A 27,849-nucleotide genomic window follows, 5' to 3' on the forward strand; every position below is an offset into this window, starting at 1 on the left:
CGGTATGTGTGCTGCTTACTAAGAGAAATGTGGAAGCAGATTCTAGGTCATGGCTTACAATAAGACTCTCAAATAATGCCCCTTAATATGAACACATGATTAATACAAAGATTAAAAAAAAAAATTTAAGACAGAGTCTCACTATGTCACCCAGGCTAGGGTACAGTTGCACAATCATAGCTTACTGCAACATCCACCTCCAGGATCCAGTGATCCTCCTGCCTCAGCCTCCCAAGTAACTGGGACTACAGGCCTGTACCACCATGTCCCACCAATTTCTGTATTTTTACTAGAGACAGGGTTTCACCATTTTGGCCAGACTGGTCTCAAATTCCTGGACTCAAGCAATCCACCTGCCTCAGCCTCCCAAAGTACTGGAACTACAGGTGTGAGCCACAGTGCCTGGCCAAAATTTTTAATATTACTGCAGCCTGTTAGTTTAGCTTCAGCAAATGCCTGTTTGGGGTATCTTATATCTAAAATGTGTTTAAAAGCACTAAAACATAGCAGTCAAAACCAAGAAAGACTTAACGTGCAGCCTTGACTAGCACTACATAGAACAGTGTTTAGGTTAAAGAATGCAGCTGCCATAAAACAACAACAAATAAAACAGAAAACACAAACAAATTGGATTGGATGACAGTAAATATCTGGATGCATGGAATAATAAATGACGGGAGTAACCATGAAGTCCAGTGAGGTCTTCAGAATGAGATGATGTTTCAGCATCTGATTTTATGACATTATGCAGGGAAGAATAAGAATATACTCAACCAAGCGCTGGGCAGAGGGTATGCGGGATGGATGTTAAATAGATTGGACAGGGAAGTCCTGACAATGGCCTTCAAGAACCCTCCATGATCTAACTGCCCCTCACGCTCCCTGCTACTCTCTGGTCTCATCTCCAGGTGCTCTTCCATCCTCATACCAATCTAACCCGGCCACGCTGTCTTTCTTCCTGTTCCTCAAACAATCCACACCACACTCCAGCCTAAGTGGCACTTCCTATGCCCGGAAGGCGCTTCCGCCATATAGCTCTACATGGTCCCTTCCTTCACCTCCCCTCAAATCTCTGCCCAAAAGTCCCTTCTCAAAGAGGCACATTTCAAACACCCAAATTGTAACTGTAACCCGACCCCTGCTCCAACAGCCCTATAGACTCTCCTTATCCTGACTGATTATCCATAATTATCACCATCCAACAAACCACAGAGCTCACTTATGTTTTATGTTTATCATTTATTGTCTGCTTCTGTTCACTCCCACCCCACCCACCCCACATACACTAGAAGGTAAGTTCTACGAGGGCAAAAAATGTTGCCTGTTTTATTCACTGATTCATCCCAGTAACCAGAAAAAAGTATAGCATGTATTAAGAGTTCAATAAATACTTTCTGCATGACTGATAAAATGAATATATGACTTACAGACCTACCTATCATAACTGAGCTATGGAGTATTTTTCTGAAACATGCATCATCCATACTAAGTGTGAAACATTGTACTAGGCACTATGGGTTAAAAAAAAAAAAAAAAAAAAGGTATAAAGGAAGAAAAGACAAGAGTCCTTGACCTCCAACAATTTGCTCCAAAATTGCCTCCTAGGTTATTTTAGGATACCACACCCACTTAATCTTATCCACCCACTTCCTCCAACATCTGCTACAGACCTGCGTAAATTGCACAAGTTTACAATGGAAAGGAAACATGTCAGGGATCTGAGCTCTGAGCAGCTGAGTAGTCCTTTAAGGAAAGTTCTCACATAATTTTTTTACAACTCCATTGCACAGCTTATCAACAAGGACCAGATAAAAAAGTATAACTTGTGTATGCTCAATATCTGCTGTTATTAAAATGTTGTCAAACGTTTAGCTCACCAAATGAACTAATTCAAATGATGCATTTTCAATAAACAATTAACTTTAAATGTAAACATTTACAATTGATAATGACTGCTTAAACGAACATTCAATACACTTTTTTCAGACGTTTTAGGACTTCCAGTTTCCTCAAAATATAAATGGGGTGTCAGTAAATGACAGTTAGGCCCTATTTCCTTTCAGTTTTATCAAGGAAAAAGTGTGTCAGATCATTATTAAACCCTGTGTATGCAATGTGATTTGACAATGACCAAAGCTTGTCATGGATTTCAATTCCTAAAAATACTACAACTGGCAGGGTATGGTGGCTCATACCTGTAATCTCACCACTTTGAGAGCCCAAGGCAGGAGGACTACTTGAGCCCAGGAGTTCAAGACCAGCCTGGCCAACACAGTGAGACCCCATCTCTATTCAAAAAAATTTTTTAAAATATATACTACAACATCTGTTTTAAAGTTTATTGTGGGAGGAAGAAAGGGTGGGGTGGGGAAAAGTGAGAAGATAGAGAGAAAGACAGAACCATATATTTGACACTCTACCTGTTCTTTGTAGGGTGAGATGATGTTCATTTTACATAAGTACATTGTATCTAGTATGTCCTTTAATATATCCTAAGAAAGCAAGTTTTGTGAAGGTGACAAAGAGCTGTTTCTATTATTGGAATCTGAAAAACATGTGAGAGAAATGGCCAAAATAAAGGCCATGTTGGCCAAATAACTAAAATTGAAAATAATTACAAATTGGATATTATACAAGATAATGGTCATTGTCCTTAAGAGACAAGAGAAGAGAAATCCAGCAGTGTAGTTTGCAATATTACAGCGCCTAAGCCAAACAAATTAAAATTTGTGGCACAGTGGCTAAGTCACATGTGACTCTGTATCATGCAGGTCTCTGGAGGCCTGAGGCCCAGCACACCCAGCACACACAGATTAGCAAAATGTACCTATCTCACCTGATCAGCTGGTTTTTCTTTCCCTCTCTTTCTAGTGGAACACAAATACTACCTAAGTCTCGTATTTGTGGCATCCTGCAGAAGAGAATGAAAATACATATAAGGTGTGGACAGACAATATCTGTCACAGCCTACAAAGTTTCCCAAAGGCTGTTTCGCAGCAAGGCAACTATCTTTTTCGAATTACTCTCAAACCACACAAGCCTATCACTCCTCTAAGATGGTGCTAAGAATTCAACTGGGGCTTACCTAAGGAAAATGATACATCTTAGGATGTAAAGTCAGATGCTTTATTCTGAACTGTGATGCCCACCTCCCAATCTTCTGTGGCTTTTTTCTGTGGCCTTCTCTTTTTCTGACATTCCAACAAGAATACAGCAGCCATAAATGTGACTTCTCTTACACAACATGCAGATGTTAACAACTCTCTACAGTTCTGTGGGACATCAAAAACCATTTCAAGAATCTCATAAGTGCTGACTAAACTTGCCTGAATTACCCACACTACCTCCTCCACATTCCTTAAGCATTATTTGTTTTCGTGAGTATCTGTAGGCAGAACATAAAACATAATCTACCAACTGAGGAGGGGGAGAACCTCTAGCTCAAAACAAATACCAAATAACTTATCCAACCTATATATTCAAAAAATTATGCCTAACACAATAAGTTGAACTCTAATTAGATATTCAATCCCCAACACTATCTGCTCCTACTCACAATCCCACAATCCTTCTACAGAAAGTTTGAGAACCTAAACATTACCTCATAGACTATGAAAATAGTTGAAAGATTGTTCTTGCTATTAAGTGCATAATTCATGCAAAAACTAAGAAACTCCTTATTTTGTCCATTAGGGTACATTTAAAAAATTATCTTTGAAAGGCTTATGTCTAATAACCATGCAACTAGTAAAGTTACTATTTTATGAATTAAAACTCTTCATTGTAACCTTCATATAACCACAATTTGCATTCCAATTAATAAGGCAGTTTGGCTTCTTCAATGTTAAAAATGTGTTGAGGAAAAAAAAGAAAATACACAGATATTTAAAGTAAATGATATAATGTTATTTGTAAAAGAAATCAGGCCGGGCGCAGTGGCTCACGCCTGTAATCCCAGCACTTTGGGAGGCTGAGGCGGGCAGATCACGAGGTCAGGAGATCGAGACCATCCTGGCTAACACGGTGAAACCCTGTCTCTACTAAAAATACAAAAAATTAGCCAGGTGTGGTGGCGGGCACCTGTAGTCCCAGCTACTCGGGAGGCTGAGGCGGGAGAATGGCGTGAACCCGGGAGGGGGAGCTTGCAGTGAGCCGAGACTGCACCACTGCAATCCAGCCTGGGCGACAGAGCGAGACTCTGTCTAAAAAAACAAACAAACAAACAAACAAAAAACAAACAAAAAAAGAAATCAAATTCACTGAGATACATTTTTGTTAAGAAGAAGAAATCAGGGGGAGGAAAATCTAGGTTGTTTTACCGGGCATAGATTTTGCCATATAATTCCTTGAGTATTTTTTCTTAAATAATTATAGACCAAGAGCAACAAACTACAGATGCTAAGTGCTACTATCATGGTAATATTTTAAGTGTTTTATTAAGAAGATAACAGTACCAGAAAAGGATTTCCAACTGGACACTGCCAACTGTTTAAATGTTCCTTGAAACTATCCCAAAAGTTTTATTATGATTCCTATGTAAGTGATAGATCAGGTACCTATTAAATGCTGGGCACTGGGCTGGGTCTCTTAATAAATTATCTCATTTAATTTTCACAAAATCCATGGCTTTAAGGTATTAATTTTTCCTTTCAACAGATGAGAAACATACGCTAAATAACTGGTTAAATAGGAGGTTAAATAACTGCTCAAAATCAAACATCAAGCAAATGGCCAGGCCAGAATCCAACAGACATTTTTCTGATCTTAAAACTCATGCTAATTCCAATTCAACATGGTGCGTCTATGGATTTAAAGGCTCATCTCATTCCTTTCAGGGTTAGTGTCCACTAAGTGCACGACACACAATAGCTCAAGTTATCCTTTTAAAGGGGGCAATTTAGATCATGTCACTACCTAGCTTAACCCTCTGATAGCTTCCAGACACACTTACAATAAATCCCCAACTTCTAGCAATGGACTGGCCCCTGAACTTGGCTCAAGCTACCCTGACCTTTGAAAATGCCAATCGTTTTCATCTCAAGGCTTTACAGTTGCTATTCCTCTGCCACTAAATCTTCCCATCACTCAGCTCTTAGCAAAAATCTCACCTATTTAAAGGTGTCTTCCTTGACAATCCAATCGAAATGAACTCCCCACCTAATAAGTCACTCTCCAGCCTTTTTTTTCATTGTACTTATCCCTATCTGAAATCATCTTGTTCATTTTTCTGTTTCTTTGTTTATTGTCTGTCTCCTCCCAGTTCCAATACAAATGCCTGAAGAGGAGAGACTTACCCGTCTTGCTCACTATTGATTCCTCAGCATCTATAACAGTGTCAGACCCATAGCGTGAGCTCAATAAATAAATATTTGTTAAATGGATGACTGAACTCTAGGTGCCATGGAGACACAAACATAATTAGATACCAGCCCAACCCTCGAAAAGTGTTCAATCTATAAGAGGACAACCATATGAATGATTCCACAAGGCAAAATGTTTTAAGTGCCATATGTGAAATAACAAAGTAGTGTGTGGTTTCCAATAAGAAAAAAAATTAAAAATTATATACCAACATAATATTAAAAACTACTTATTAATTTCATCACAAAAAAGAGAGGAAGATAAATTGAGAGAATACATACACACACATTCTCTCTTGCACGCTTTCTCTCTCTCACACACACACACACTCTCTCTCTCTCTCAAGTTATTCCTCAGAGCGGAAATGCTCAGTTCAGACGCGGCTTGGAAGATATAAACATCATTGAAATTCAAAAGCAGTTCTGAAAGAGAGGATGCCTCAATTGGTATGCAAGGGATGTTTCCTCCCCCTGAATACATTATGAACTTGCAGCATGCTAATATGCCATGCTATCATAAGCACCAGATGGGGCAGTAGGCAGTACATGTCCCATCAAACCTCAAGAAGATGTATTAATGTTCATGCTCTTTAAAAAAAAAAAAAAAAAAAAAAAATCCTTTGCCTGTGTCCCTAGACTTCCACATTTCTTAGCATTCAGTCACTTTCTCTCAAAGCACAGTCCTCCAGGGCTGCTCCTCTTCACCAGATGGTGCCAGGAATCATTTCAATCTATTTTATCACAGGAGGCAAAGGCCACAAAGCGTGTCAGACTACACTTACTGAAGGCCTACCAAGCACAAAAGAGAACAACAGAAGATACGGGAGACATTAGAAATAAATCTTCTCGAGGCACTACCAATGAAACATTTTTTAATTACACTGAATGCTTATTTATGTTGAACAGAGAAAAATAAAAGAAAATCTTTGTATATCTAAACTTCCAAGACTAACAATATTACTGTGAAACTGAAGTCTACCTAAATATTCTATAAAAAGGATTGGGTAAACTCTAAAAATTATGAATAATCAGAAGGTGGCCTCAAAACGAGGCAAAGGCATAATAATGGTACCTCAGTGCACATAAATAGACTCATTTGTTTAAAAGTAACTATCAAAACAAACCAACAAACCAGAATTTAAGTCGAAAGGCACCCTCTCTTGATTCTCAGTCAACTTAGCTGTGTGGGCATCTGAATACACTGTCAGAAACCAAGGCATAATTAAAGAAATACATAATTTGTAATCTCTCAAGTATTTTTAAAAATACATCATTTAAAATAAATCATATTTCTCTACACAAGTCCACAGAAATAAAAAGAAAAAATAAAATTAAATGAACAATACTGATTTCCATACTTTTAGGACCTAACCTGGCTTATGTATGACCAAAAAGGGGCATTATCTCTAGAATATAAAAGGACACAGAAAATATAATTTACAAAAGTGGGTTCCCCACTTGAATATGCTTAAGAATCCTCTGAGAAACTTGTTCAAACACAGATGACTGGGTCTATCCCCAGAGCTTCTGACTCAGTAGGCTTGGGGTGGGGCAGAGAATTTGTGTTTCCAGCAAGTTCTCTGGTGAAGCAGACACTGTCGGTCCCCTTGACCCCATGTTGAGAACGTGGTTACACCATCCTGTACCATGCTTCCAAAGTGCTTGACTGACCCTGTAAGAGTCTTTAATCCGTTGAGAAAATTGGCAACATTCTTGTATCAGGAAACTCAATGGATAAGATAAACTGACCTTCCAATAATTTTTATAATGCATGAATTAAGAGAAATGCTTACAAAGTATCTGCCAAATTAGCAAAGATTATTCTTTTAAGATACACTAAAACTCAAAAGTCTTACCCTATTCCTTTCAAAGGATCCAACATAAGTGTTGAAAAAATGATAAAAGGGCAGAAACATTTAAAGAGAGCAGCAATTAAAATCATTCAAATTTTTAAAGAAAACATATTATATATAGAATGGATTATTCCAGCAATCACTCCAGAGTCTTTAAGATAAATTTTACTTGTCTATCAAATTGTTACTTATCTAGAAACTATTGGCTAAATTTATCATGTAAAAGATAAAAATATTTCATTAAGATTTGTCTTTTGATAAAATCTTACCCAGTATACCTGATGAGAGACTGAAACATTATACCCATCTTCCACTAGGTGACAAGAATGAAAAATGGCCAAACTACAGAAAAATGCCCAGGCGGAGGGAGAGTTCATTTCCAAAATATCACACACACTGTCGAAAGTCCTTTGTTTCTAATTTTAGTAATTATGCCAGAAAGTTTTAAGTGTTGTATGTTGCATTATACTTTTAGCAAGTATAATCACGATAAACTACATTTAATTTTAACATGCAGCTAACCACCAATAAAGTTGTGGGCCACAAAATAAATGTGTTTTCCTTAACTCTGAAAGAAAATTCTCATTCGTAAAGACCACTTACTGAACATTTTTGTAAGATTCATTTCTTAATTTTTCCCCTTGTTAATTAACATGCTTTGTGTAATATTTCTTTCTTTTGAAATCTTCGTGAGTCCCAGTCTACGTCTCCTCCACTCACTTATTCATTAAGCAAATATTTGCTGATTGCCCACTCTATGCCAGGCTCACAGGTAGCCTAGAATGGAATTATTAGAACTAGAAAATCAAGATCTGAATGTAAATGGCAACTTTATCAAGGCGAGTTGGTGATGCTTACAATGTCTATTTTAAACAGTGAAGAAAAGAAGCTGTATCTTGGGATAACACAAAACTGAAGTAAAAGGTTATGCAGAATTCAGCTCTCCAGCAAAACCACCTACAATGAAACATGAAAATCAGTACGGGTGGGGTGGGGAAGAACTGGGGTATAGACTCAGTGATGTAAATTGATGCCACAAATTAAAAGTGCTATTTATTAGTACCTGAAAAAAACAAAACAAAAAAAAAACAAGACAGGCTTTTCAGGCTCTCACTGAAGCATGTGCTGTATTATGTGATCACCATTCTAAGTTTGGTTATCTGGTTTCCACATTCACAAATGACTGAGATGTGTAAAAGGGTGGCACACTGATAGAGAAGGGGTAAACAGCTGACACAAAGATGAGACAGAAAATCCTATCAAGTGTAGGCAAAACTCAGAAAATCTCATCTAACCTAGACAACGTGCATCAAGCACAACACTTGGCACTGTTTTGTGTAGGGTTAAACACCGTCCCCTACTTTTTAACTCCAGAGAGCATCGCCATCTACCTTTAATAACCTCTTTATACAGGTACACAGTTTATCTACAATCACTATTGCCATCCTGTGAAAGTTAGCAAGGCAGAATAACTGTTTCTACTTTTAAAACAAAGAGACTGAAACTCTGGCAGACTGTAAACTGACATGTTCACAGTCACAACACTAAATGGAAGAGTACTGATTCACACTCAGGCATTGACATTCTCGATTCTCCGTGTTTTTGATAGATGGCCTCATAAAATATAATATATTAATTGCTCATAATATAAACCCAAGTCACAAAGCTAAAGATAAAATACATTCAGCACAGGGCCAGGCGTGGTGGCTCATGCCTGTAATCCCAGCACTTTGGGAGGCAGAGGTGGGTGGATCACGAGATCAGGAGATTGAGACCATCCTGGCCAACATGGTGAAACCCCGTCTCTATTAAAATACAAAAAAAAAATTTATATATATTAGCTGGGTGTGGTGGCACTCAACTTTAGCCCCAGCTACTCGGGAGGCTGAAGCAGGGGAATTGCTTGAACCCAGGAGGTGGAGACTGCAGTGAGCCAAGATTGAGCCACTGCACTCCAGCCTGGTGACAGAGCAAGACTCCGTCTCAAAAAATAAACAAATTTAAAAAATAAAAAAATACGCTCAGCACTAACTGATCAGCTTGTACGAAAACCATAGTCACTCAAAATGATTAGTAAATTCAACAATTTTAAACAAGTGAATGAAAAGTAACTATGGCTTAAAGAGATAATCTTGCTTTCGAGAAACACTACAAAATGATTCAATTCTCCAAGAGCTTTCGGGAAAAAGTTTATTAACTTCACAATGACATGGTGCCAAATGTTTTACACTCAGAAAATATGATCAAAATACAGATAAAGATAAAAAACCAAATGGAAACACATGCCTCTATGTAGTAAGTAGTTAAACAATGTCAACAACAGGTAACTCTTCCTTTCAAAGATGTTCTTTAGAAAAATTCCTAAATTGTACAAAATAGAAAAGGTTTTGAAAACCTAGTCATGCCTACACTTACCAACTTTGGGAGGCACTTTGTGTTTGTACTAATTTTTTTTTTTTTTTTTTTTTTTGAGACAGGGTTTCACTGTGCTGCCCAGGCTGGAGTGCCGTGGGGCGATCATAGTTCACTGCAAACTTGAAGTTCTAGATGCAAGCGATCCTCCTGCCTCAGCCTCCAGAGCAGCTAGGACTACAGGCATGTGCCACCACGCCTGGCTTCCACTTTATTGTTTAGCAAGCAAACACTGGTATACAAAGAATGCCTGGATAACTAAAAAGTTGGGTTTTGCCTCTGACTTCTATCACTTTCTATATTTTATAAATCAGCTACATATTTGGAATATTCTAGGAAGTCAGAAGAAAATAAATATTGAATACAAAGTTTAACAAGTGTTTTCTATAGACAAAAATATTTGTTTTGATTCCCTCTATGTATTCTGTCTGTAGGCTACACAAATATAATGTTAAAGCAAAAAGAAAGAAAATAAATGTTAACACGCCCTTCAAATGAAGTGTTACTGTAACTGCTAAGCATATAGGTTCAGATACAACTATAATAACTAAGAAACAATGTCCATTTCACAGAGTAAATGTCAGGATCACAGCCTTTCTTCCTTCCTGCCTTATCCTCATCAGGACATATTTAAGCATTTCAAATTCAGGAATATATAAATTGTTACCTCAGTATCCTCAAATTTTACTATGTATTTTCCTCCTAATAACCTGAGAATCATTAAAGCAAACAAGTCCTGAGGAAGGTGGTGAAGTTAAATCAGGGAAAGTTCAAACATAAAATGTGAGACTCTCAGAAGCACAGCAATTGTCTTTTTTAAAGTTAGCACTCCCATCAAAATCATCCCAGATTGTGAAAAATGCTCAGTTTATTTTGTCAAACTCTTTAAGACTCTTGTTAAAATCATAAACACATGATAAAGACACCCTCCTACATCCCTTCTTCCTAAAAAGCATTTCACCTAGCTGACTATATAGCTCTTAAAGTGAAACTCTTCCCAGTATCATGTTCTCACAGGTACTCTTAAAATTATTTTCTTCCATGAGGATTGAGTACTCTGTATAATGTTAATAAACCACATAAAATTAAAAGAATCCCTCTAATAAAGTGAGCCAGACTACACTTATCACTTAGTCTTTAAAAGGGAAATGAGGAAAACAAAATCAAGCCTTCTAGAGAAAGCATCCCACAATTTTAAAAACCAACTGCTTTTTTTTTTTTTTCTTGGCAGGAGGTGGGGGATGGCAGAAAAGATAGCTGCTTTCTTAAGAATGTACTCATCTACTGGTAACACTGTGCCTACTTTTCTAGGAGCTCCTGGGGGCAGAGCCATGGGTACCCAGCAGTCTCACCACCAAAAAACACGTTTTTTTCAAGCTACGCAATTTTTAACAATTTTGTCTGCCAAGCTGTTGAATATATTATTTGCTGTTCAATTTTCTACTAATCCAAAACACAGAAAACCATCCATCTGACCTTCCGATTAACAAAAGATAGCCAGGATGACCATATTCCAAAAGTCAAGAAAGGTGGTATTTCAGTTAATCTGTATAGCTTTGTCAGGGAGTAAATTTATGATTTCTTTTCTGTTCCTGTATCTTCATGTGCCCTATGATTTCTATTAGGCTTTTCAAAATAATGACATTAAGTCTCCTGATGTCTATTATTTCCATTGTTCTCTTCCAAGAGGAAGAGCAACACACAGAGAAATAACCAGCATGCTAACCTGTTTTATCCAGCATCACTCTTGATGATGAAAGCTAATGCTTTTTCTGTTTTTTTTTTTTTTTTCCAGCAAAAAGAACTCTACCTTCTCTGCTACTATAATTCAGATTCAGTTTCAAACATTCCTCTTTAAATGTTCCATCCAGCCTTCATTACAAAAGATCCTATCATCAAGTCACAACATACCAGACCCCTCTCAAAAATAAAACAAGGAAACAAAAAAAAGAATTCAAAGTCCAGGGAATCCCATCTCTACCATTTAACTTTACCTATGTCCTTGGGCAAACTGCTTAATTTATCTGATCTTCAGGTTTCAAATAGATCACATGGTAACAGAAACAATTTGCAAAGCTGTAGTGAAAATCAGAAAGTATATACAGTGCCTAGCCCATGGCCTGGCATATATAGGCTTTCAATAAAAGGCTGTTCTTAGTATACTATCAGAGATTTATTCCGTTCAGAGACAGCGGTTATATATTCCCTTTGAGATTAAGAGGATTTTCTGATTCCTTTGATTGGAACTCTATGGGTTGAAAAATATAATTAAGCTAGACATTCTCAGAAAGTACATTTACATTAATATTAATTAATGCAAACAGCTGTTGGAGAAAGCCAGCACGATAAACCTGCTTCTTGGTCAGGTGTGAAATCCTATTGTTCTCAAGTTATGAGTCATTTAAGTTAATGACTTATTCCTCTAGATACGGTTAGCTACCAAAGAACTGCAACTGTACACAAAGAAATAGCTTTCAAGAAATACTACACCCACTGCCACACACAGAAATTAAAATCTAATAAAAACCAAAATGAATGCCCTATCCTTAGGATAAGAAAAACCAGCCAAAAAAAAAAATGCTAAGTTACATGAACTGAGATCCAATCTGCAGCAAGTAGAAGGAGACAGGCAAGGCATTCCAATAGGCGTTCGCTTAGCCCCTTGTGCGTCCTTCCCCTATATCCCTGACTCCTAATCCAGGTGGGTACCTCCACTCTGGGCTCCTGCATGATCTACTATGTTCAGGCCCTGCTTAGTTCTCTGCTGGGAACACTAGAACTCCAAATTTCTTGAGGGCATGGAGGGACTCAATCATGGTTACCTGGTATCTGACCAACCTACCGAATTTCCTCATTACAGCAACTTTCTGTTGTCATAGCCTTACATTTCTGGTTCTGCTTAATACTCTCTTAATTAACTATATATAGGTTCCCTAATTCCCAAACAATTATAAAATAAATTTAATAGGCACACTTTTGCCATAGGCCAAGTGATTACTGTCACAGAATTTTCTCCCAGGTACCTCTGCAATCCTAGAGTGGGAGGGGAGAAAGCATAAGATGAGAGCAATCCAGGACTGAAGATAAAAGACAACAAAGTAAAACTGACACTAATATGCTAACATGATTTAATGTACATTTGAGATTTACAAATAGCATAGTAAAGAGAATGTCCTCAGAAGATCTTACTTTCATAAACTACCTGAACAAGTCCCTTAATCTCTAGGAGTCTCAGTTTCAACATCTGTAAACTGAAAGTGCTCACAAGATAAACCTTCAAGCTCTAAAATATATTTGTTCCCCTGATGGCTCAGAAGGCTTTTCAGAAAATTATAATTACAGCATCTTCTTTGCAAACATGCATTAACAGTGTAGTGATAAGACAGTTAATAAACACTTCTAGGCTATATAATGTCTACTAAGCAAATGTTTACTTTAAGAAATAAATATAAGTAGTTATCTTATGAAACCTTAAGATGTCATAACCATCACCCTCTTCAAGAAAAAGATTAAACAATTATCATTTTCAATAGACCATTAACTGCATAGGAAGATGCCCTGTGAAAGTTTCCAAATATCATTTTACACACATAAAACTAAAAGGCCAAGTACTCTGAAATATTAACAGAAAAGAATGTAAAGAGAAAAAGGGAGAGAGTTTCGGGGTTTGAAGGGAAGCTGGATTGTCTACATGTCTGCTACAAAAAAGTAATGCTGCACAATCTACATTTATAATTGGGTATTTACAACTTACATAGTTTTCTTCTATAGTTGGCACAAGGCTTGTTTGATACAGCAAAGAGCCTAATACAATGGCAAACCAACTTGCAAAGTAAAATAGAGTGTCAGTGAATGGACTGCTGTGAGTGTTTTTATTCTTGCATAATAGCATTTAGATGCATCTATTAAAAAAAATAACCAAGTGCATTATCCAAATGTTCAGTTACTAGGGATACTAACAGTTGTCTGTCCGTGGCAATTTCATTTCTGTTTTTTTACACAAATCATCGCTTGCAAGCATTGATGTTAAAAACAGAAAAATAGTCTAGTACACAGTGGCTATAAATGCCAAATCAATTTTCAGCAGATAATAAAGTCCATGTTTTACAATCAGCAATGCACTGTTTTACTACCCAAAAATGTAAGCTAATAATATATAGCTCTACTAAATGGAAAATGCAGATATGCTGTTAAAAAATGGGCCGGCTGTGAGAGGATGGATCATTTCTGCAGGGACCTTCTTAAAGCTATGTGTAAGTGTTTTGAAAATATCACATGATGTGGCCATGTGTTAAAAATTACAGCCAGTTAAGTTCTCTGCTAAGGAAAATATGTGGGCAATTTATGAAATGCACTCCAGGATGGAGATGTCTTAAGTAAAACCAGATTTTGAAAACAAACCTTTTTTTTCTCTCTTTTGGAAACTTGAACTTAAAAAAAAGTTCCAGGCACATCTGGAGAGCAGGACCATTGAGAAAGGGTGGTCTGACCTAATACTAGCCATCTTCTAAAAGAAAAAGCACTATTTCTGGGCTACAGGGACTGTGCTCACTTATTGTCCTTTTAAGGAAATAGTCCTGAAAGCATTTTGTAGGTCAACATATGTTCTTTGATAATATTATACAAAGATTCATAAAAATATAAGTGTTTCAGAAAGCTTGGAGTCACTGCCTCCTGAAACAATATAATGCCCAGGGTCTCCCAGCCTTCTCATAAGAAAACATTTTCCTTTTCTTAAACACAAGGATCTACTTGTTATAAAAGTAACAGGTAGTGAAATGGTATTTCTTTATAATAAGTTAAATAATTTTGAAATAATCTATTTCTTTAAAGCATGCTTAGCCTCTTTTGCCTTTTATGGAATTCATTTTGAAACAATATGCTATTAACAGCTTTAAAAACATGTTTTTTAAAACCAAAATAGTTCTAGAAACCCTTAAACTAAGACTTTTTTACTTACCCACCCCCAAAGATTGGTGGTATGTCTGAATAAGATCAGTGTGTGCACATCTGTTTCCAAGGATCCTCAATTTTATTAAAAAAAAGGCCCTAGATATGACATTGTTACATCATGTCTGAGACAACCAGGAATTAGTTCTGATACTTGAACTATCAGATATATGTGTGTGCGTGTGTGTGTGTGTGTTGATACATAAATTAGTGATTTTTTAAGCAGTAGATGATATTGGAGTGCATAGAACACAACCTTTTAATCTTCTACACATAATGTCTTAATTAAAAATATAAAACCTGCCCAAGATGGCTAAATTGCCCATTAAAATGGGCCTATATGTATGGACTAAAATAAGCTAAAAACACATTTAGAGGTAGTCCATCCGATAGTAGAATTTAAAAAGTACAGATGGGTGTCAAAAATAGCCAAGTGTCAAATCTGCTCAAGTATCGCCATTCTGGCACATGCTCATAGTCACAGCTGTTAATATATTCTATGTATCCAAGTACAAGGTTTTCTAACACAGTTGATGTGAGAGAGAGAGAGAGAGAGAGAGAGAGAGAGAGAGAAGCAATGCCCACACTTCAGGCTATTGCTGTAGAACCAGATGTATTAACAACAACACTAAAACAAACTTATTGATGACCCTAAATCCCTAAGTATAGTTCAATGCTTTTTAAATAAGGGTGCTTTGAAGCTTAAAATAATGCAATTAGCTAGAATTTGCAAGGGTCCTAACTAATCTCTTTTACCTATTATAATTCACAAATGGCTTTGGTTTATTATGGGGTTTTGTTTTACAAAATTAACATATAGACTCTTCAAAATGCTGATAAATCAGATCATTTAACACATTTATTAACAGCATAAAAAGATTTGAATCATGACATAAAAATCATATAAATGTGCTCAATATTCTGGTGAAATAAAAAACGCAGGCACTTTCACATTGATTCTGTATTATATACCCAGGGCGCATTACATCTTTAGTTGCATGGTGCATATAAATCAAGATGAAAGCTTAAAGAGTTAAAATGACCTTTCAAAGACCTCAGTCATTGTCTTTTTGTAAATTGATTTTCCCCATAAGTCAGCTACATACATTACTAGTCTACTAATGAAAAAGTGCAATTCTGCCACAAATGCATCCTTTCTGCATATATATCAATAATGATTAGGATGGACTATGAGACACATCCTAAAGGGAAAAACATTCTTCAAACAACTGGCAATACCTACACACAACTGTGGCTGCAGAAAACTGGCAGATAATGTTTGAAAACACCATCTGTGAGGTGTACAAACTCTGTGACCAAGCACAGCCTCTTCTGCCTGTCCTACCCAAATACTCCGCACAAATCGGCCAGCTGGAGGATCTCTATCTGCCCTGTCTTTTTTATCTGAAGATAGGAGACTCCAAATTAAGCATAGGGCAATTTAGACAGTTTTTGAGAACAGCCGAAACAACCTTCCCCCAGCCAGCCTTCTCCATAAGCAGAGCCTTCACTGGCAACAATCATAGAAACACTCTGGGCTCCAAAGATAATATTTTTCAGAGGAAACTGACATGCACTAAATTTCCAGGACAACAGCTTCACTAATTCAGCAGGCTTTTTATTTTAATTAACCATTTCAATTATTTGTCTGATGACATCTAAGGGCTGTGATTTAGGACAAGACTGAAATTCCTTGTAGTTTCAAAGCTTCCTTCACTTTCTCTGACATAAACAGCTTTTTAAAGAGATCTTATTCCAGGATTCCGCCATAATCTGAAAACTCTCTCCACAGATGAAATTTCCAGGACACCAACTACAGATGATAGTCACAAAATCTTCAACAGAAACAATACTTCTTACTTGAGTTAAAACCCTCAAGTAAATTGCTCCGGCAAACATCTGTGGTTGTACGACCTCCTCAGGCTTTAAAACACATCTCCCAAATTTCAAAAGCAAGGGCTCCACACCCTGTACCCCTCCATGTATCCAGATCTTGATGTTCTCTTTATGCTACCTTCCAATCACACCTCTGTCACCCCCAGCCTCTTGCTGCCCACATCAGATACAATACGCTGTGGGGCAGAAGGTATTTTCCATGCATAATAGAAAGTAAGCTTTCTTCATTGGAAAAACAGAGAGAACACAGAACAGGGCTAACTCACCAGGCATCCTTGAATCCAGCGTACCACACAGAAAGTGGCTGTCTCCTAAAAGCAAGCGCGTTCCGGGCTCATGCCTCCTGTTCTGGAATGAGTGGCAGCAGAGAGGAGGGCCATCAGAGGGGCTGGGGCGGCATCGCCGGAGGCAGGGTGCTGGGCGCGTGCGCCTGCCAGGCAGAGACAGATGGAGAGCTGACACTCCGGATTGCACTTGGAGCAGAAATGTGGAGGATGACAGGAGCACATGTGGCCTTGAACCCAGCCCTGTCTCTTCAGGCAGAACAATGACAGGGATGTGTGTGCAAAGTATCACAACCCCTACCCTCCCCTTAGCACTCTACCTCTCTCCGCAAGTTTCAGAGCACCAAAAAGCAAAAAGTGAAATTCGGAATGATAAGCTAAATGCCGAATAATTTATTCACCACCACCCCCATCCTGTTCAAGGTTAACCCTTATTTTGCCAAAAGATAGCATTGTAGACCTGGCCCCCTACCACCGCTCACAATAAAAGGCTTCCCTTCATCTTCTCATTTTCACAGCCATAATTGGGAACTATATTTAAAAAAAAAAAATAGGCACAGACCTCAAAGCTTGTTTATTCAACTGGAAATCCCAAACAGTCTACAAACATTTTTATAAGACTTTGTATATTGTGCCAGTTTATCATCCTGAACAAAGTATCAGAATCATTCCTTTTGTCAGCTTCTCAGTAGTATGTGTAAAATAGAACACTTTTTAGAAGCAGAGCTGACCACTTTTATTTTACTCGAGTGCTTTTAACCCCCTGGGATCCCTGGGTTGATCTGCTCCAAACATTTTCAGCTTACTTTCCTCTACCTTGCATAAAGATCCATGGGAGATAAAAACAAAATCTTCATTGTAAAGCCTTTTCAAAAGCTGAACAATCATGTCCTCCTGATTTCTGATTTTTTTTTTGCACACCCCTAAATGTTTATCCTTCCCATGAATAACACATACCCAGCCAGGTTCAATGGACTCTTCCCTATTAAGCTTTAATGGACACCATGATATATAAAACTAGGAGCCTTTGTTATAGTGCTTTATCTAAAGCTGGCTATTTTCTTCTCAGCAGTCCCTCTTTAGTCCTTTGTAAAACATCCCTGCCTCATAGGAGAAACATACGCCTGCCTGCCTTGCATGCCTTTTCTAAACACACAACAATGCCAGGCAGAAGGAAAATACTGTTCTCTCCTAAAACTCTTCCTCAGTTTTACACTTGCAAATCTTCCCTAGGTCTGTGTTTGTTTCAACAACAGGGCACATGATGAGGTAGATCCCTCAGGCTTTACCTTTCCAACGTATGCACAATCCACTATCAACACAGAAACAATTCCACTCAGGGTCCTCTGATCAGCCTGCAAGCTCAATGAACATGATAGACAGGAGCATTCCCGTTAACTCTTGCCATTCCTTCACAGTCCCCAACATGTCCTTTACTTACCCTACACTTTCCATATGCTTTTAGCCCTTGTCAGATGGATTTCCACACTACTTGCTATCTCCAAAAAATTCTGAAAACAGAGGCAATAACTCTGACTTCTACCTACTCAATCTTCCTACACCTCTTTCCAAGAGTGCACACAACCTGTTTCAAAGCATACCCACACACACTCTCCCTCTGCACAGACTAAAAATATATTCTCTTTGATAAACAGTGTCAATCAATAAGAACTTCTACAGCCCCTAAATACTATACCCAAGAAGGGCTGCTTTATCCAGCAAACCCCTCAAAAATCCATCATTGTCAGAGACAACTTGTAAAAAGACTACAATTCATAATGATTACTCTGTTCTGTCACTAATAGTATACTGCACCCTATTTATGAGGCCAATCTTTTTGTTCATCTTAGTTAGATGTCACTGGTAATGAGGTTCTCTGTAATGGATTTCAGTACAGTTAAGCACCAAGCTCAAACATTCTTATGACAGAAAGCTTTATAGCAGGCATGAGTGTGATAATCAATTAAGTCCTGCTATAAGGGCCTTTATAGAATCCAGCATCCTAAATCAGTAGATTTTCATTTTTTAAGAGAGTATTTTTAAAAAGCCACTTAATGCTACATGCCACTGATTTTTCTTTTTTTTTTTTTTTTTTAGTACTGTATTTATGTTAGAAAGAAAACATTTTCACAGTGGGAAACCCAACCTTTCATCAATATGCATGGTGAATCACTTCTAAAACAGAAAATCATATGACAAAATGCAATACACTTTTGAGAAAACTGGATGATATCTGGTTTTAAAATGGGGTCTTAATATCGGTACACTGCAAGTCCCTAAACCGCAGCTCAGAAAATTGAACTTCCATATGCTGTGTGATTATGTATCTTTTCTATGTGTAAAAAGGCTTTTTAAGCTGTTATCTGACTACAGTAATTGCCACTTTAAATTGATCCACGTCAACAAAACCTGGATCCCTGGAGATTCTCACCTAGAAGTCTGATTGCAGAGGGGCCTAGCTGAATGTGTGTGCATCTGAGACTAGTTCAGCATTTTCTCAAGGAACCAGTTTCCTCCTCTTATTCTTTAATCCATGGAGGCAAGAAAAGCAGAACCCCATTTGGCAGTTCTCCCTGAATAGGGAAACCTGGATACGTAGTTCTACACAGTTACTTAGACAGAAATAACTTTCCGTTCATAAAACAAAAAAAAAAAAAAAGGAGGATATGGAGCCAAGATCTCTAACATCCAAATTGTATAATAAAAACAGACAATCAATAACGTGATGAATGCATTTATGCAAGTGAATGGAGAAAAAACAATATATATTGCAAAAGTTTTCTCCAGTACAAAACACTGTCATAAGGAAACATGTTTTATAAAACTAAAATATATCCCAATTAATAACAAAGAATACCTTACCAATTAAGTACTTCCTCAGGAGAACCTCATCAGTTAATGTGTGTCACTGAATTAAGAACACAGCCCATTTTTACGGCAATTTTTTAGAAAGAGTCATCTAAATCAACACTTTCCAAACCAGTAAGTTTAATCAACAACAAAATGCTGGGCTCCCAGAAAAGCAAATACGTAAGTTGTTTTCTAACAACTTTAGATCATTCATTAGAAAGACATTATGGTACCATATTATTCCAAGGTATTTTTCACTTATGTCCACAACAAAACTTCCATTAAATACAAATTTTTCCTTTGTTCAAACATGACTTAGCAATAGGGACTAGCAGTCTACTGACATGGTCTGCAGTTCAGGAAAGCTCTCTACACTGGTGAAGGGAGAATTTGAGTTAAAGCCTTTCCACAGGTCTTCTCAACTTTCCTCTGGGCTTCTAGCAGGCTGTTGTGATACACTGTGACTTCACACAGTGGGTATTAAGTGAGTTAATTCAAAGGAGCTGAAACCTCATTGATCCTAATTGAAAGCAATACACCCAACCAAATACTTTCCTACCCCATCTGCTCTGGCCTGCCACCAGCTATTCAATACAAGAGAATTAATAGTTTCAGATATTCTAACGGACCCAATAAAGGCACTCATTTAAGCAGGGCTGCATTAACAAAGTGAAAAAACAAGGGCAAAATGGGTTCAAATGGAGCATTTTACTCCTAGTTGGCTTTAACAAAGCTGAATAAGGCTTATTCTGACTTTTTATGTGCAAGACTTGATAAACTGAATGAGAAGGCACTCAATGATCACCCAATGAGCATTGATGAATGGTCATTAAGACCCCCCTGCTCTTAGGGGAGACCCTTCCACAAAGTGGCACACCAGCTTGAAAGGGCGGACTCACTAATGTCCAGATTTCTCCGCTTGCTTGTCCCACTTTCAATTTCAGACCACTGGCCACCAAATGAGGCTGACATATTGGAAAATAATGTTTTATGGGCGAGTGGTAAAAAATAAAATGGAGGCATTAGCTCTGCTTTCAAATTCAAATCTGCTAGTTTTGTCAGACCCCAAAGGTTTTGATTTTCCACCCAGCTGGAAGCTATTAGTGTTTTCTAAAGGCATCCCACTGACAAGGCAAACCTACCTAATGTGTGAGTTGTTGGGCTAAGGGAGATGGACCTCTCTTTTGGATGATTTCCTAACTTCTCATCACTTTGACAGTCAATTAAATAGATACAACACCTAATAAAAATGTACATTAATTTGTTTCTGCCACCGAAAGCCATCTGAAACTGTATTAAATAAAAGCCGTAATAGATTGTCCCCTGACAAAGATAAATCCAATTATACTTTGTCTGCAAAAAAACACAAATGGTTTGTTTTATTTAGGCTACAATGTAAAATACAGCCAAGCACAAGAAATAAGTGAGACAGAGGTGGGGAAAAAGAAAAAACTAAGTGGAAAAGTTCATTGAAGTATTCCATCAAGGTTAAGAGGTTATCTGTCATTTTAGCTCCCTTATATAAATGTCTGTTGTAAACAACTAAACACATTTACGCTATTCCCTCAAATATTTCCTTTGGGGGAAATGATTGGCAAGCATTTGCACCTCCTCAACTTTCAGCCAGCCCACAGAAGAACCCCCAAGAACTCTGCTCAGATGACAAAAGAACAGGAGACATGATTGCCATCTTAAGAATTTGAAGGGTGTATAAACATCATGGGGTCAAAGGGTTATTTAGGGCTGTCCAAGAGAGTCTAAGTGCTAGCAATGAGATGGAGTAAAGTAAAAGAAAACATGCTGGATAGAGGAAACCTGTCTTAATAGGTGATTATACAGACATTACAGAGGCAGAAAAGCTTTACTGCCTGAATCACTTGCCAACTAGTCAGCCAAAGCACTATAGAACACAGTGGCCCATGGAGGACATGCCGTAGGTCTGTTAAGAAATCCTCATCTACCAGGGCAAGTGGCAGGCTGAGAGCTAGAAGTCACAACCCCTAGCCTTCACCTATGACTTATGTCAAACTCATGGACTCAGGTCACTTTGATTTTTGCATCTCCAGCAGTTAAAGTGAGTTAATAATGGACTCTATAACTGTACTTTGAAGATTCCAATGTTAAAATATTTTAAATGACTTCCTAAACTGATAAGCCAAATAGTCTCTCTGATATTCTTTTTTCCATCTTCAACGTCTACAGAATAAAATATTAGTGATATCATTCTGACAGTTTTTCAAGCAATATATTTGACTTTTAACTCTGGTTGAAGTACAATGTCCTCGTATACATGAATAAAACGATGTGCATTAGTACATTTAAGTTGTGTGTGCATTTACGTGTATGTGTACAAAAATGAAGTCTGTTTAAGACAAAATATCACACTGAAAGTAAACAAAATCTATATTCCTAATTATTACAAATTGTTTCTGATACTGCCAATGCCTTTAAAATCTGACAATATATTGTAGTTCATTTCCACCAACTTATTTTCAATGTCTAATATTTTAAAATTTTTTGAAATGCTATAACAGCTTTTAACACTTGCACTGATTAAATTTTATGCTATTTAACACGAATGTTAAACATACTATAATAATACAGTTAAAGATAGATGCCTACATAGGCACTAACAAGAGGTTAAATTATTTTTTTAATTTTTAAGCAAAACACTTCCTTATTAATCCACAAGGCTGAACACTAGCTAGGTTAACTCTTGTTTTTTTCAAGTAAAAGCATTTCCCATAAAAACAATTCCTAAAAACTATACATTTGCAATGTAAATCTGCAAATAAGTTACCTTTTACAGTTTTCTCATATTTTGTATAGCTACAAAAATCACTCAGATAACATGGAAGACATCCTAACTACCCATCTCTTATTCATTTGACAAGGACTGTAACACTATATAGAAAACCTTTGTTTCAATGTCACCACCTCCTCATCTTGACTAATGGCGAGTTAGTTTTGTTAAAACGCAAGGGTGATGGCGTATGCTCCAATGAACTTTCCCTCCTCTCAGCACCAGAGACAAAAACCTGCAGCTCTGCTCTAGTGCAGGCAGCCATCTGGACAGCTTTCCCTCAAAGCCCAGCCCACACCACACTGCAGGCAAAATCGGAGGGCTCGAGAGCTCTGTGGGGCTATTCATGACATACCAATTTCACATTTTCTGCTTGTACGCTTGCAACAATAAATGCTAATGAGAACTATGAATGACAATTTTAAAGACAATAAAAAGGTCTCCAAATCCCTTGCATATGGAGACACTGTTTTCAAAACTTCACCTTCTGTTACAGAGCTGTGAGAGACTGCAGGAGAAAAAAAGAATAACCTAAGGAAAACAATAAGATGATCAAAGCACAACTGAATCCTTAAGATTTCCAGAGAAAGCAATCTGTGTTAAGCCCAGCAAACAACAGATCTTACCACCGCTATGTACAACCCTATGAATACATGAGATACCTTTAATCTCTACTCCCTTTGCCTTCTGTAGACATGAAGCTTAATAAAAGCAATTCTTGATGAACATTGATTATATTCATTATTTTGGAGCCTGGGAATTCTAAGGATAGTATTTGTCCAAAAATAATTATAGTAATCATCACCATCATCATCATACTTTGGCATAATATTTAACATTCCACATTTTAAATAAATTCAAAAGCAACCTGGTTCTCTTCTGATAATATCTATTCTTAAAAATAATGCAATTGTTGTGGGTGGTGAAATTATATACAATATTTATTCTCTATTTTTTTATTTTTCCGTATTTCCCAAATCTTCTAAAATGAGCATGTATTATATTTTGAATTTTTAAAAATGTTACTTTCAATACATGGAAAGAACTGAACAAACAACATGTAAATGTTTTGACCTAGATAGGAATTAAACTATTTTACACAGCAACAAAAATAAAACAAAAGATTCCCCTATAGTTCACAGAAATTGTCTAAAGAGTATTCTTTTCATTAACAAGGATTAAAACACTTTCAACAAAATCCACCAGGTGGAGCAAATACACAGCAATAAAAAAAAATCCCAGAATTTTTTTCATCATGTTTTCTTTCACAGGACTTTCATCTCTAACAAATTCCCCGCTTCTATCTCTCCACATTGCAAATTATCAAAATCTATGCATACATACTAAACTGCCACGTTTGTAAACAATTCAAACTTACTCAAAAATGAATTTTAGTTACAACAAATTATACTACAAATGTTCACTCCAAAACTGCTCTATTTGTTCAAATAATACCCAGCATAGTATATTTGCTTTTACAGCTTAATTGCATATACCAAAATCTTATTAAAATTATGTATTATTGTACCTTTTTACCCAATATACCTAAATGTCCTTTGTTCATTCCGATTGGTAAATTGACACAAATCCACAATTATTTATATGTTTTTCCGTCACTTTCCAGAGTAATTCACTGCCTCCCATTCTCTTCTACTACAGATTTTTTTTCTTGCATTTCAGGTCACTCTTATTGATCACCCTCAGTTCAAGGCTCCAAACCCAAATTCTTTCATTTCTGACACCACCTGCAAGCCACAATTCTCCCCATTCAGTTTTCAAAGACTTCCACATTTTTCTCACATTATAATATTATACACTCTCTGCTGCCAAAGCATAATGCTACACATGGTCCTAATGTTACCAATGTTACCTGCATTTAAGAAGAGTCCACGTGGACAGAACTACAAAAAAGTTGGAGCTTGAAAGAAACCTGACAAGAGTTTGTTGGAGGAGGAGAACACTAGTTAGGAATATTGACTGTGGCTTAAAATATATTTATATGTTTTCTTTTTTCATATTTATACTGATGTTGAAAAGAGAAATACTCTTAAAGAAATGTAGCAGGCTGATACATAAATAAACACGCACATGCCTGAGGATACACATAACACTTATGGCAGAGCTACTTACGCTGTGCATAATAGATCACGATGATGCCAGCTCCATCACAAGGCGCACCAGGCTAATGCAATTATTTAAATGATTATATATGTTTTACTGGAGTGGTAAACAAATATATAAAACATTGACATTACTTCCATAAATGTGATATGAAAAACAAGTTTTTAGAATAATTCCCACTAAAATCTTCCCTGCAAAGCTCAATCTCTTTATTATTTGCAAAGGACAGAATAAATTCCCTGGAGCTGTGCTTATGCACGAGGCATAGGTATATACTGCTCTCTTTACATGCCCATAACTCCTATTAACATTAATGGGAGGCACATACGTGCATCTAAAGGGTAAATGCCCTTCAGTCTGCATGACAGAATCCTAATGAAGTAGTTGGAAAAACCAAATCACTGCACATGTAGTCACACTTTCCCCTCCCTTTGCAGGAAACACCATCACCACCACCTTTGTTCCCCAACCCACAGCAAAGACATTTCATCAGCCCACAGTGTGGACAGAGAACCTGCTGGATTTCTTCTTGGTAAGATAAAAATCCTCTTATATACATGGGATCTCCCAAATGGCTCCATCTCCAAGCACTTCTCAGAATATTTATCCCATGTTACCCCCAAATTGGCCACGCATTACCGTGCAAATATTATTTCTCACCACCCCCAGCTTTGTCAAAGAGTGTGGCCCTTCCCACAGCAAATGTCAAAGACCATATTCCAATTCCAAGAAAAGGAAAAAAACATCCAAGTATAAAAGTTTTATCACCTTTTTTAAAAAGTGGACTATTCTATTTTCATGGGCAGATTAAGATTCCAAAACCACCTCATAAAAGCAATCTCTGAACTACTAGCTCCACACCAGACTACTAATGAGTCTGACCGGAAAAGAGCAACACACATAGGACACTATATAATGGGAACTCAGAAAATAAGAACCCAACAAACTAAGGCCAGCCCTCTACTGGTTAACGTCTGTTGCTGCTGAAACAGATTGTTTCATAGCAAGGCCAGAAGTATAAAATAAAGCCAAATTCTTAGATCTTTTTTTTTTTTTAATCAAGCATGTCTGTCAGTGTGGTCCAAAAGGGGAGAGCAGGGGACACAGCATTGGCAGGAACCTCAAATTCCTGACCAAACCCTCTTCCACACAATGCCTCCCGAAAGAAAGGAACCTAGGGTTTGAGCCAGCCTGACGCTGGCGGACAGACAGGGCTGGCCTTGCAGGATGTCAGAGCGCCAGGCGGCTGTGAGAGATACTGGGTTTTCACACACTCCCAGCCTGACTGTTTTGCTCTTCAGGTAATTAAACAAGGAAGCAGGGCTGCTGGGTATGAGCCTGACCCCGAAGCTGCGGCTCCATGGTTCTGCATATCAACTTCCGCAAGAACTGCCCGGAGCATCAACAGAACATTCTCCTCTCACTCTCTCTCATTTCCTTCTCCACCTCTTCCTAAAGCTGACCCAGAAACAAGTCCTGCCTACAAAAACATCCAGAGAAAGATCTGATTTTATTTGTCACAAAAATCTCTATGCTATTCCCAGTCATTACCCTCCAAATTTTAAAAAACAAAAAACTACCCTAATAGCAGGAACTTCATAAAAATTCATATATACCAAATCTATGTAAAATGCTGGTCTCTTAATCAAGATGGATCAAAGAAAATTATACTCAAATAATTATAATTTTTAACACGCTTGATTAAAGTGTAAATCTTCAAATTCAAAGAAGGCTCACCAAGAAATAAATAATTTTGATAGTCCAGTTTACAAATTAAACATTTGTTGTGTTATGTAATTAACATTGTTATTTTAAATTTTGATAGTGGTAATTAATGTAAGCAAATACCATCTACGATCTGGTTTATTATGTTTCATCAAAAATTTTATTTAAACAAAGCTCTAAAATATTTCATGTGTGCAAAGTCTCCATTAAAACTCAGCAATATCAAACATATCCTTTAAAAGATAAGAAACTGGTATATTGATACATGAATATATATAATTAAACAATGATTAGAATCATATAAATAATATCTTCTTCTTTCATCTCAAAATCCATAGAGTAAAATATTGGCTGAAAGAGACACAGACCAAAAGAGAGAAGAATACAAAAGCATGCCTGCTTGTCTGTGTTCAACACAAAGAACATTAAATGAAAACAACTGGCATGCTGCCAAATTCCTATAGAGGCAAAGAGATTCAAATAAATTGATTTCACGCATCACACTGACCTGGGATCAGTGTGCAGTGCTACAATAAGCTCAAAGCTCCATGTGGGGTAAAGCCCATTAATGCTATCAGACCCCTCAAACATGACCAAGAAAAACTAAAAATAAAAGCAGATACTCTCTAAAAGCAGCAATTTTACTTAATAAAATAACTTTCCTCTTCCTAACAAAGATGCCAATATATAAAGGTACATAGCATCATCTACATCAACATTTTTAAAATAATCCTTTTTCAAAATACAAATGTAGCTTTTGAAACCCACACAATATGTAAAAATTGATACTACCTATACATCACATTCTATGATATGAATGAACATAAACACACACCCTTTGCAACAAAAGTTTCCTGTCATTCTTTCCTCCCAAGCTGCTTCCTCTTACACCTTTTAGAAAGCATATGGATCTTTTTAATATGCCAAATACTACACCCTTCTTAGAACTGTCCTCAATGGCTTATGACAGCAAGCTCCTCAGGGCAGACTACCACTCCTAGGTGTCCCAAATATGTCTGGTCCCTACAATGGCAGGAATTACAGGAGAACAGCTCCAAGTAGCATTCTAGAGGACCAAGCACTGTGTCTACCTTGGATATGCTTTAAAACACCAGGTGGGAAACACACCAGCTTTCTCATTTTACCAGCTTCCACCCAAGCTGGTGGCAAACCCCTTTAGTATCATTTCCCGTCCCCCTGCCACCCAGCCACTGCCCTAACAGAGGCCCATCTCCAGGAGACCCCAGCCTGCTTCAAACTTGCTACACTGACCAGACTCTCTGGCGCCACCTCAGGCCATTCTCACTCACAATGCCGACTGTTCAGCCATGGGTAGTCCTTTGCTTTATCTGCTTCTAAATTACAACTCCAAAACTCTAAAAGCCCAGGGGATTCCAGGAGTTCTAAAATGTAAAGTATGTGATTTCTGTTTTCTCAACTTCTTGAGTTTGAATCCCATATTTCTATACATCTAATATTATTACAAAGAGGAAAAAAACTAGGAGTAATTATTGTTATTGTATTTATTCATTTATTTAAAAACAGGGTCTTACTGTTGCCCAGGCAGGAGTGCAATGGTACAATCATAACTCACT

The 27,849-nt window shown here is 37.3% G+C and overlaps 1 protein-coding gene across 11 annotated transcripts in view; it reads right to left on the bottom strand.

Moving 5' to 3' along the window:
- The window catches only part of RUNX1T1 (RUNX1 partner transcriptional co-repressor 1), a 148,674-nt gene that overhangs the window by 91,201 nt on the left and 29,624 nt on the right, over positions 1-27,849 (bottom strand). For 2 of the 11 annotated variants that reach the window (XM_003902959.5, XM_009213313.4), the window contains exon 1: positions 16,738-27,808. The exons of the other annotated variants lie outside the window; for them this stretch is intronic. In XM_003902959.5, the coding sequence (XP_003903008.1) occupies positions 16,738-16,744 (7 nt within the window). In that variant the 5' untranslated portion in view covers positions 16,745-27,808. Of the gene's footprint in view, positions 1-16,737; positions 27,809-27,849 lie in introns of those variants that run through there. 11 annotated transcript variants of the gene reach the window in all.

This window comes from Papio anubis, chromosome 8 (assembly GCF_008728515.1).
Source record: "Papio anubis isolate 15944 chromosome 8, Panubis1.0, whole genome shotgun sequence".
Classification (NCBI taxonomy): Eukaryota; Metazoa; Chordata; class Mammalia; order Primates; family Cercopithecidae; genus Papio; species Papio anubis.